Below are 10,300 nucleotides of genomic sequence, written 5' to 3' on the forward strand. Positions count from 1 at the left end.
AGTCATCTCTTTAGCCTGGTTTTGTTTTTTTAAAGGTGTATTTATTTCTCATTTCATGCTTATAATTGTTGTGCTTGCTTGCACATGAGTCTGTGCACTGTGTGTGTGAGATGCCTGCGGTTGTCAGAAGACAGTATTGAATCTCCTGGAACTAGTTACAGATGTTGTGACCACCACATGGATGCTGGGAACTGAACTCTGGTCCTCTGTAAGGGCTGCAGGTTCTCTTAACCAACCACTGGACCATCCTTCCAGTTTAGTGCGTTTGTTTTAAGCAGGAGCGCTTTTCTAGCAAGCATGGTGGTTCTTAGTGTTCTTAGCAGACTGTCTTCCTGGACCTGAGAACCAGATGAACCTCTTTCGCCTACCCTGTCAGCCTCCATGCTACTTACTGGGCGGCCTCCCCTGTCCAGCCTCTGGCTCTGTCACCCTTTGTTCCTGCTGTGTGGCCGAATGTTTTGAAGGTAATGAGTGATAGTGAAATAGTGATAGTGACCGAGCCTTGTCATTTGTGTTGCTGGCAGGATGACCCCTCGGCAATGGATTTTGTCACTTCCGCTGCAAACCTCAGAATGCACATTTTCAGCATGAATATGAAGAGCAGATTTGATATAAAATGTAAGTTGTTTGTGCTTCAGTTGTATCATCAACGAACCCATGCAGAGTTTTTCTGTTTTGACAGCTAAACGTGTTTGTCCGTGTCTTTCTGTCCTCTAGCAATGGCGGGAAACATCATTCCTGCAATCGCTACTACTAATGCGGTGATTGCCGGCTTGATAGTGTTAGAAGGATTGAAGATTTTATCTGGAAAAATAGACCAGTGTAGAACTGTAAGTAATTTAGTTTAGTTCTGTTTTTTTGAGATATTGCCTCACTATGCTGCCCTAACTGATCAGGAACTTGCTGTATGAGCCAGGCCGGCCTTGAACTCACTGGGATCCACTTGCTGCCTCCTGAGTTGTAGATTTAAAGAGCTATTTAATTTCCTTTTAAGAGTAATTTTATAAGAAACACGTTAAATTTGCTGGGGATTGTCTCATGTAGACCAGGCTGACCTTGAGTTCATATGTAGTTGAGGATGGCTTGAATGGGCCCCTAAGAACAAGTGCACCCCACCCCACTCCCAGCTTTATTCAGTTTTTTTGTTGTTGGTGGTGATTTTTTTTGTTTGTTTTTGGGTTTTCAAGACAGGATGTCTGTGTGTAGTTCTGGCTGTTTTGGAACTCACTCTGTAGACCAGGCTGATCTCAAACTCGTAGAGATCCACCTGCCTCCACCTCCTGAGTACTGGAATTAAAGGTGTGCACTACCATACCTGGTCAGTTTTTTGTTGTTTTGTTTTAACCTTTATGTTTTTAACTTCTAAATTTTTTTGATACAATTTTCACAGAAAGCTGAATGTTTCATGTAGCTTTGAGCTTGAGTTACGAATGTTATTAAGCTTACTCATATTTAATATCACTGTTTCAATAGTTTGTGCTCAGTTTTTAAATATCAAAGTGGATCCATAATGTTTATCCTGAGTGTTAAAGGTCATTCTGGCTTTCTTTTGCTGGATGCTGGCCTTCAAGCTGGGTTTTGTGCACAGTCAGCATGTGCTCTGCTGTGCACTACAGCCGTAGCTTCGGTTGTTTGTTACTGCTACTGATTGCCTTGCACCAGTTTCTCCCCTGGTGTGGCCCCAGGGCTGTAAGTCTCTTCTCCCTCTCTTCTCACAAAGGCCTAGTGTTCATTGTGGGGGGAAAGCTGCAGACAGAGGCTGTACTACATAATAACACTGTGCTAGCTATAGTCATAAAGTGAAAATGGGCTGGAGAGGGGAGAGGTGGCCCATCAATTAAGAGCACTGGCTGCTCTTTCAGAGGACCCAGGTTCCATTCCCAGAACCCACATCACATCTTAAAACTAACTTCATTGCCAGAGGATCTGACGTCCACCTGGCTTCTGTGGGTACTGAGTGCACATTGGGCACAGGCATATGTAGGCAGAATGCCCATATACATAAAATAATAAGAATTGAAAAAATGCCTTTAGTCTCAGCACCTGAGAGACAAAGGCAGGTGTATCTCTTTAATTCGAGGCCAGCCTGGTCTACAGAGTGTGTTCCAGGACAGCCAGGGCTACACAGTAGGGGATGGGGGCAATTCCAGATTCATCTGTAAAATGTCAACTCAGTGTTTCTGATTCTTGCTTGTGTTTTTTCTCTGAAGATTTTTTTGAATAAACAGCCAAACCCAAGGAAGAAGCTCCTGGTGCCCTGCGCCCTGGACCCTCCCAACAGCAGCTGTTATGTTTGTGCCAGCAAGCCAGAGGTGACCGTGCGGCTGAATGTCCACACAGTGACTGTCCTCACCTTACAGGATAAGGCAAGTGCAAGGACTCGTTCTGTCTTCTTTTTGAGTCGAGGATGGAATTCCCCCTCCCTTGGAAGCCCTGGCTGCAGAGCGAGTAGCATCATTCCTGATGGCTTTGCAATCCAGATTCCCTCTGGCCTCTTGTGCCAGTGGCTCCAGGATATGTGTCTCGTCTTAGAAAGGTGTGGGTGTGCTGGACTGGAGGATAGGTCCTGGCTGGGCAGAGGCAGACAGTGGACTAAGTTGGTATTTGTAACAGCAATATCCTTCAATTGTCCTGGTTTTGTTGGTGAACAAATTGCATCACAGTGCCTGGCTGAGACTGGTGTGCTGTCTTTCTCACTTGGCCTTGAAGGATGTGTATAAGGTGCTCTTTCCTATGACAGTGTTGTGCGCTGTGCAGCTGAAAGGACTCCTGGGTTTGGAGAGTAGGCAGGATTTAACAGTGTTGTCACTTGAGTTGATCTTAGAAGTTTAGGGGAGACGCTGTTTGGAACAGGAAAGGTTATCTGAGGATCCGATTAGACATTTTCCTGTCTAACACCTTCCATGACAGGGTTGACTTGGAGAATGAGGGGAAATGTGTCAGAAGCTTTGCCTGAGCCCAGTATGCGGGGAGAGAGAGGAGAGCATCACATGGGCAGATGTGCGATGTGGGCAACTCCTTGGTTTCCTGCTATCAGGAGCAGAGAGGCTATATTAAAGGATAACTGTGGCCCAAGAGACTCAGTGAATCAGACAAACCTGATGATCCTAGTGCCATCCCCAAGTCCCTTGGTGGAAAGAGACCCAATCCCAAAGCTTCTGTATGGTCTGAGTGCTGTGGCACTCGTGTGTACACTCTTGCGTATATGTATCACACACACGTAGACTTACGTAATAAGCTTTGAAGAATAACTTGAACCCTCTTCAGTGAAGAGGTAAACCTGTATAGAAAAGCAATATAGGGTTTCATTAGGTTTTTAACCTAACTAATGAGCTGCATTAATTCATATTTAATTTCCCCCCTTCAGATAGTGAAAGAGAAGTTTGCTATGGTGGCACCGGATGTCCAAATTGAAGATGGGAAAGGAACAATCCTGATATCCTCGGAAGAGGGAGAGACAGAAGGTACCAATCTTGCTCTTCCTCACCTGGGCATCTGCCTGAAGGAGGGACAAGCTGGCTCATGTGGTGTTTGCTATTGCACTCACAGCTGTGAAACTTGTGGGAGTTTCTCAGGGTGCTCTTTGTCTTCCACAGCTCTAGATTTGGAGGGTTTCTGGCGTTGATGTGCCTTGGGGATTATTGGTCTTCCAGTGCACAGATAATGGCTAATTACCCGTTGTAATACCACTGTTCATTTACAAGGACGCTCAGTTTATATCGCGGGCCCTACGGCTAGGTTGGTGGTGAGCATGAGCTTCAGGCTGTTGGTCACACTGGAGAGTGCTAAGGTCTTGGTAGCTTGGTCTTTCCTACCCCACCCTCAGCTTTCAGAATCAGACACAAAGTGCTGCACCTGCTACAGCCCCTCCACTAAACTATTCTCTAGCTATAAACTTTGTTGAGATTTCCTATCAGGAGCAGGAATATTGTCAGTTGACAGAGCGCCTCTTAGCATGCATGAACCGAGTGTGGTGGCACACACCTGTCTCAGTCCTCAAAGTAGGGGGAGGAAGCAGGAGGATCAGAAGTTCAAGGCCAGTCTTAGCTATTTGGTAAACCTAATGCAAACCAGGCGTGGATGCGCACACTTTAATCGTGGCACTCAGGTAGAGGCAGTAGGATCTCTGTGAGTTTGGTACCAGTCTGGTCTATAGAGTGAGACTCTCTCTCTCTGTGTGTGTGTGTGTGTGTGTGTGTGTGTGTGTGTGTGTGTGTGTGTATGAGGGGTTGGCGGGAGGACACTAGAGAGATAGCTCAGAGGGCCCTGTTTCAATTCCCAGCATTCACATGACAGCTCACAACTGTCTGTAACTCCATGATCTGATACCTCATGCAGACAAAACACCAACACACATAAAATAAAAGTAAATAAATTATTATTAAAAGAAGTATCAGGATTCCTGTTGGTAGTAGTTTTGCTTGTTGAGAGATTGAGTTATTAGGTCATGTATAATCACAGGTCATATGTTGGCTGGCCATTTGGGGAGTCCAGTTTAAATCGATTTGCTTTGTTTTTGGTGTTTTTTTTTTGTTGTTTGTTTGTTTGGTTTTGGTTTTTTGAGATAGTGTTTCTCTGTAGCTTTGGAGCCTGCCTTGGAACCAGCTCTTGTAGACCAGGTTGGAAATCGGTTTGCTTTGAATGCAAGGTTTCTGTGGGTCTTTCATGTTTGCCCCTCTTGAAGTGCTTTTGTTGTTGGGGCTGAATTCCTAAGTGCCTAATAGCACAGTTAGTTTGCTGTGACTAAGAACCATAGCCTGGAACACTTTCTTAACCATCAAACACTTTGCCCTCACTCCTCTCCTCTCCTTCTTGTCCTGTCTTCACGTGGTCTGTCTTGCAGGGATGTACGTCCCAGATCTATGGGTGGCCAGGCTTCTATAGACACCTACTTACTTACTATTTAATTTAGAGTAAGACTATTGTGTGGCAAGGTTATTTGAACCTTGGCCTTTTGATCCCCTGTCTCCACCTTCTAAGTGCTAGGATTACATGCATGTGAAAAACTGTTTTTAATCTGTTGCCACTAGTACAAAGCTGTCTCTTCAAATGCGATTACTTTCTTGGGTACTGTGGGTCAGGATTTGAGAGTGCCAGTTTTGCGGGGACACAGTCCCACCATAATGGATTTTGCTTTTTAAGAACTTACCTGCCTGCACTGTGCAGTCATAACTAAAGCATCTGCGTTCTGTTCACATCCAGCTAATAACCCCAAGAAGTTGTCTGATTTTGGAATTAGAAATGGCAGCCGGCTTCAAGCAGATGACTTCCTTCAGGACTACACTTTACTGATCAACATTCTTCATAGGTAGGAACTGTTATGCTGGAGATTATGAAGCTCGAGAGGAAGGCTCAGTAGAGCTGCACAGGGCTGTACCTACAGGAAAACATTAGGACTCAGAAAGAGAGATAAACAACAAAACCATTTTGGGATGAAAAACTGGAGGGGCCAGGCGGTGGTGGGGCACACTTTTAATCCCAGCACTCGGGAGGCAGAGGCAGAGGCAGGTGGATCTCTGAGTTCCAGGCCAGCCTGGTTCCAGGACAGGCTCCAAAGCTACAGAGAAACCCTGTCTCAAAAAACTAAAACAAAACAAAACAAAACTGGAGGGCTTATAGGATGGCTGATCCTCAGATTTTTGACAACTTAAAGGTAGATATGGTACCTGCAATGTGGCTCAGGTTAAGGGTTCATGTCTCACAAGTCTGCTGACCTCCACATGTGTGCCATGAGGAATATTCACTGAATAACTTAAGATTTTTAAAGTTGTTATTGTTGTTTTTTGAGTCAAATGGACTTGAAGCTGAATGTGCTTCCTGTCCAGTGTTGTGCTGTCCCTGGCTTCGTTGGGACACCAGCTGGGTGGCGGTGGCAGACTTAGGTTTACTTGTAAAAGAAAACAGCAGGAAAGGACGGGCACCTGAAGTGTCTGAAGGAGTAGCACAGTCAGGGTGAAGGCGTGTGCCTGTCTTTCTTACTTGTGTTCAAGTCTCAAAACAGAACCGCCTGTGAAAATGTGCGTCCTCTGCTCACCTTGACACATAAATTCTCATGGACAGTTTGAAACTCATTTATGAAATTGGGGGGTTGTCTATAAAGGTAGGGGAGACCCAGAAACCACACATCCCTGCCCCCAGAACACCAAGATCAGCTCACGATTGGAGTGAAGGCTCTTTGGGTGTAGCATCTGGGGAAAGGGACGTCTCAGTTACAGGGCTGCAGGATCTCTTGTTCAGTTTTCTGTGTTAGTGACACAAAATAAAGCCAGCCTTTACCATTTGAACCAGAAAAGCTTTGCTCTGTGATCTTTTTTTCGAGAGCACTGAAAGTTAGAGCCTAATGGGAGTGCGGTGCACTCTGAGGGTGGAGGAGTCTGCTCCTTTACCATGTGCATGGCCTGGTCCCTGGTTTACAGCCTGTGTTCTCTTACAGTGAGGATCTAGGAAAGGATGTTGAATTTGAAGTTGTTGGTGATGCCCCAGAAAAAGTGGGGCCCAAACAAGCTGAAGATGCTGCCAAAAGCATCACCAACGGCAGTGACGATGGTGCCCAGCCGTCCACCTCCACAGGTGAGTCACCTCCAAGCCAGAGGACTTAAAACAAGCTGGGACTTTGGTGGACTTTGTAAAATACTAACGCTAAATTGGTCTGGAATTGACTGTATAGTGGAGCTTTGAGTTTTATGGACCATGAAGCCCTTTAAGGCTGGGGATAGTCTTAGAGGAGCAGAGGTGGTTTTCTGACTCCCCTGTTGGACTCCCAGCAAGCTATGGGAATCCTGCTCAAGGTCTGTTCTAAGCTGCCAACTGTCTGATATGGAAGTCTCCAATCATTTATCTGGTTGGGTATGGCTTCCAGGAGGCAGAGTCCCTAAGCCCAGGCCACCTCAGAATATCCCAGGGGTTCTGCTGCAAACACCTGGTACCTTTTCAGATACCCAACCCTGTGCTGCTCTCTTGATTAGACCGTTAACCTCCCCTCCTTTCTTTTTGTGCAGGAAACTGAAGGTTAACAGTTTTTTACCTCTGTTTCCATTTATTTGACCCCTCATCTTTTGATGTTCCTTAGAATGTTTGTTTTGGGCTGTAGTGTCCTCTGAGGATTAAGGGGTGAACTTGGAGGCTGTAGAACATGGCCACCTTGGCTGACCCACTCCCCACCCCCACTCAACCAAAGCATTGTAAAATCTGACCCTCTGCTGTGCCGGGTTTTGAATGAAATGTAGGGAAGATGTGGTTCTGTTTTTAGCTTTGGCACATGGGAGACATCCTGTCTTTGGGGATAGAGCTAAAGAATATGAGTTTGGGCGTCGCGGAGTTTGAAGCCTGGCCACATTTTGTGAGCACAGGGAGTCCCTCTCTGTCCCTTGGTTTCCTTTCTGGACGTGGGATAATAATGCTGTCTTCTTTATAGGGCTGATTAGATGAGTTTGTGCACAGCTCAGAGCAGTCGCTGGCAGGTGTAAGTGGCTTGTTGCTGTTGCTGCTCTTTCTTCTATTAGGGTGCCCCCGCCCCTTCTCAGTGGAGACTCAGCAGGCATGGTGATGCATTTGAAACGTGCTAGTCACAATTTTTTGTTTTGCTTGGAAAAAAATAGGACTTTGCCCAGGGTTGGTTCCCCTCCCAGTAACACCCTTTTCCTAAAAGTAGACATGCTTGTTATACCAAACACATTCCCTGGGGTGGCGGTGAGGGTGGCCTGGGTTCAGTGAGCTGTCTGTGAGGCCTTGGTGAGCTGCTGACATCTCCCACACTTCACCACTCTTTGCATTGTTTTCTGAAATAAGCCCAAGAGCAAGATGACGTGCTCATAGTTGACTCAGACGAAGAAGGCCCTTCAGATAGCGCTGACTGCAGCAAGGACGAGAAGGCGCGCAAGCGGAAACTGGAAGAAACTGAGGGTGCTGGTGCCAAGAGGTCCCGCTTGGAGCAGACAGAAGATCTTGATGACATCATAGAGTTAGACTGAGCAGACTCCTGGCCCTTGATCTGGTTGGAACCGAAGGTTTTGTCCTTTGTTACAGAGGGGAAGCAGAGGGCTGTGGTGACTTTGGTTCCGCCCTTATGAAGGCGTTCATTGCTGAGACTGTTAGGGACTGTGTTACTGTACTGAAGTAGTAGTGTTGGAGACCCTTTGCGCAAAGCTGGGTGGACCAGCGATGAGCTGAGAGAACGCGTGCATGTTGCCTTCCCTGTAAATAGCCTTAGCTATCATTTCCTAGTGGAAAATACTGTGGGGTAGGAACGCTGAGACCTGGTTATAAATACTATGCCTTTATTTTTGGCTAGAGAAGAGTTATTTTTAGCCTAGATCTGACCATTTTCATACTCTTACCTGAAAGATTCACAGAAGTGTCAAGTGCTATGCATTGAAACTTGTTTTTTAAATGTTACCTGGCACTGTGTATATTAATGTAAAACAATGTTAATTTACTCAAATTTTCAGTTTGTACTGCCTGGTATGTCTGTGTAAGAAGCCAATTTTTGTGTATTTGTTACAGTTTCAGGTTATTTATATTTGATGTTTTGTAAACCCAAACAACAAATATACTGTACTTATGGACCAAATAAATGGTGTCTGTGTACTTGTTACCTCTTTGGCTGCTTTAGCTGGTTTGTATCTGTCACAGGCATGAATTCTACACGTCTAAGGGCTGCCTCCAGGCTGGGACAACTGCTTGCCTAGCAGCACCTAGGTAAAAAAGCTGGGCTTGAGCCGGGCATGATGGCCCACACCTGAGGCAGGTGGATCTCAGTGAGTTTGAGGCCAGCCTGGTTTACAGTGCTAGTTCCAGGGCGGCCAAGGCTGTTACACAGTGAAACCCTGTCTTGGAAAAAACAAACGATAAAGACTGGGCATGTCGTGTTGGCACACCTCATAGTCCCAGCACTAGAAAGGCAGACAAGGAACCGCTGAGGCTCATTGCCTGGCTGAGCCAGTTTGCAGGCTCTAAGCCAGTAAAGTGACCCTGTCTCTGAGAAGTACCGCCCAGAGTTGACCTCTAGCCTCCACGGACACACACAGGTGACAACTGTCTGACCCCTTGAGTATGGCTCTAAGCACACCTAGGATCTCGAGGCAGAAGGCAGGAGAGTCGGATGGCTCAGGTTAAGAGCAGTTGTTCTTGCAGGTGACCTGGTGTCCGCACAGCCACCTGTGACTTCAGCTCCATGACGGCTGACCCCTCTTGCCACCTCCAAAGCCATGTGCATACCCACATAATACATTTTAAAAATTAAGCCGAACAGTGGTGGCACATGCCTTTAATCCCAGCATTTAGAAGGCAGAGGTAGGCAGATCTCTGAGTTTGAGGACAGCCTTGTCTACAGGGTGAGTTCCAGGACAGTTACCAAAGCTACACAGAGAAACAAACAAACAAAAAAAAAGGTTTCACTTTATTATTTTATTTTTTTTAATGTGAATTGGTTTTAAAATAGACCCTCTGGAACTGGGGTTACAGACAGTTGTGATCTGCTGTGTAGATGCTGGGAATTGAACTGTCTCCAGCCCCAGGGTTTCACTTTGTTGTCCAGGCCAGTGTTAAACTTGCTAGTAAACTAGGGAGACAGTTCCAGGGTAAAGCATTTGTCATGAAAACATCAGGATCTGGGTCTCCAGAACCCACATGAATCTGGACACAGTAACATCCATAATCTGTCTCAGCTGCTCGTGGTGACACACCTTTGATCCTAGCACGAGGGAGGCAGAGTTACAAGTCAACCAGGGGTATATAAAGAGACCCTATCTTCCAAAAGAAAACAAAATAGGTTTAAGTATGTAAAATGAATGAGAAAAGTTAATAAAATATATTTTTAATTTTTGAGAGTCTGGGAATGGTGGCCATGCTTTTAATCCCAGCACTTGGGATGGATCTCTGTACATATGAGACAGGCAGATATTAGTTTGAGGCCAGCCTGGTCTACAGAGTGATTCCAGGACAGCCATGGCTATTATATGGAGAAACCCTGTCCCAAAAAAACAGAGGTTCTGTCTCATACAAGTGGAGAATGAGAACTGACAGTTTTCTCTTCTTCATACACATGCGTGCATACCATGGCATGTGCACAACCAAACACAGATGAATGAGGTTTTTTCTCTTTAAAAATATGGGTTTTTCTTTTCCTTTTTTTTTTTCTTTTTGCCAGGCGGTGGTGGTACACGCCTTTAATCCCAGCATTCGGGAGACAGAGGCAGGCGGATTTCTGAGTTCAAGGCCAGCCTGATCTACAAGATCAGGACAGGCTCCAGGACAGGCTCCAAAGCTACAGAGAAACCCTGTCTCGAAACACCCCCCCAGA

The 10,300-nt window shown here is 45.9% G+C and overlaps 1 protein-coding gene across 2 annotated transcripts in view; it reads left to right on the forward strand.

The window, feature by feature from the left end:
• Uba2 (ubiquitin like modifier activating enzyme 2) overlaps positions 1 to 8,593 on the forward strand; it is a 28,323-nt gene extending 19,730 nt beyond the window's left edge. Inside the window, exons 11-17 of one of the 2 annotated variants that reach the window (XM_038339813.1) lie at positions 525 to 618; positions 718 to 830; positions 2,211 to 2,366; positions 3,368 to 3,464; positions 5,203 to 5,308; positions 6,434 to 6,570; positions 7,789 to 8,593. In XM_038339813.1, coding sequence (XP_038195741.1) covers positions 525 to 618; positions 718 to 830; positions 2,211 to 2,366; positions 3,368 to 3,464; positions 5,203 to 5,308; positions 6,434 to 6,570; positions 7,789 to 7,970 — 885 coding nt within the window. In that variant the 3' untranslated portion in view covers positions 7,971 to 8,593. The other variant, XM_038339814.1, reaches the window with a different exon arrangement.
• The last annotated feature ends 1,707 nt before the right edge of the window (positions 8,594 to 10,300 follow it).

This window comes from Arvicola amphibius, chromosome 8 (assembly GCF_903992535.2).
Source record: "Arvicola amphibius chromosome 8, mArvAmp1.2, whole genome shotgun sequence".
Classification (NCBI taxonomy): domain Eukaryota; kingdom Metazoa; phylum Chordata; class Mammalia; order Rodentia; family Cricetidae; genus Arvicola; species Arvicola amphibius.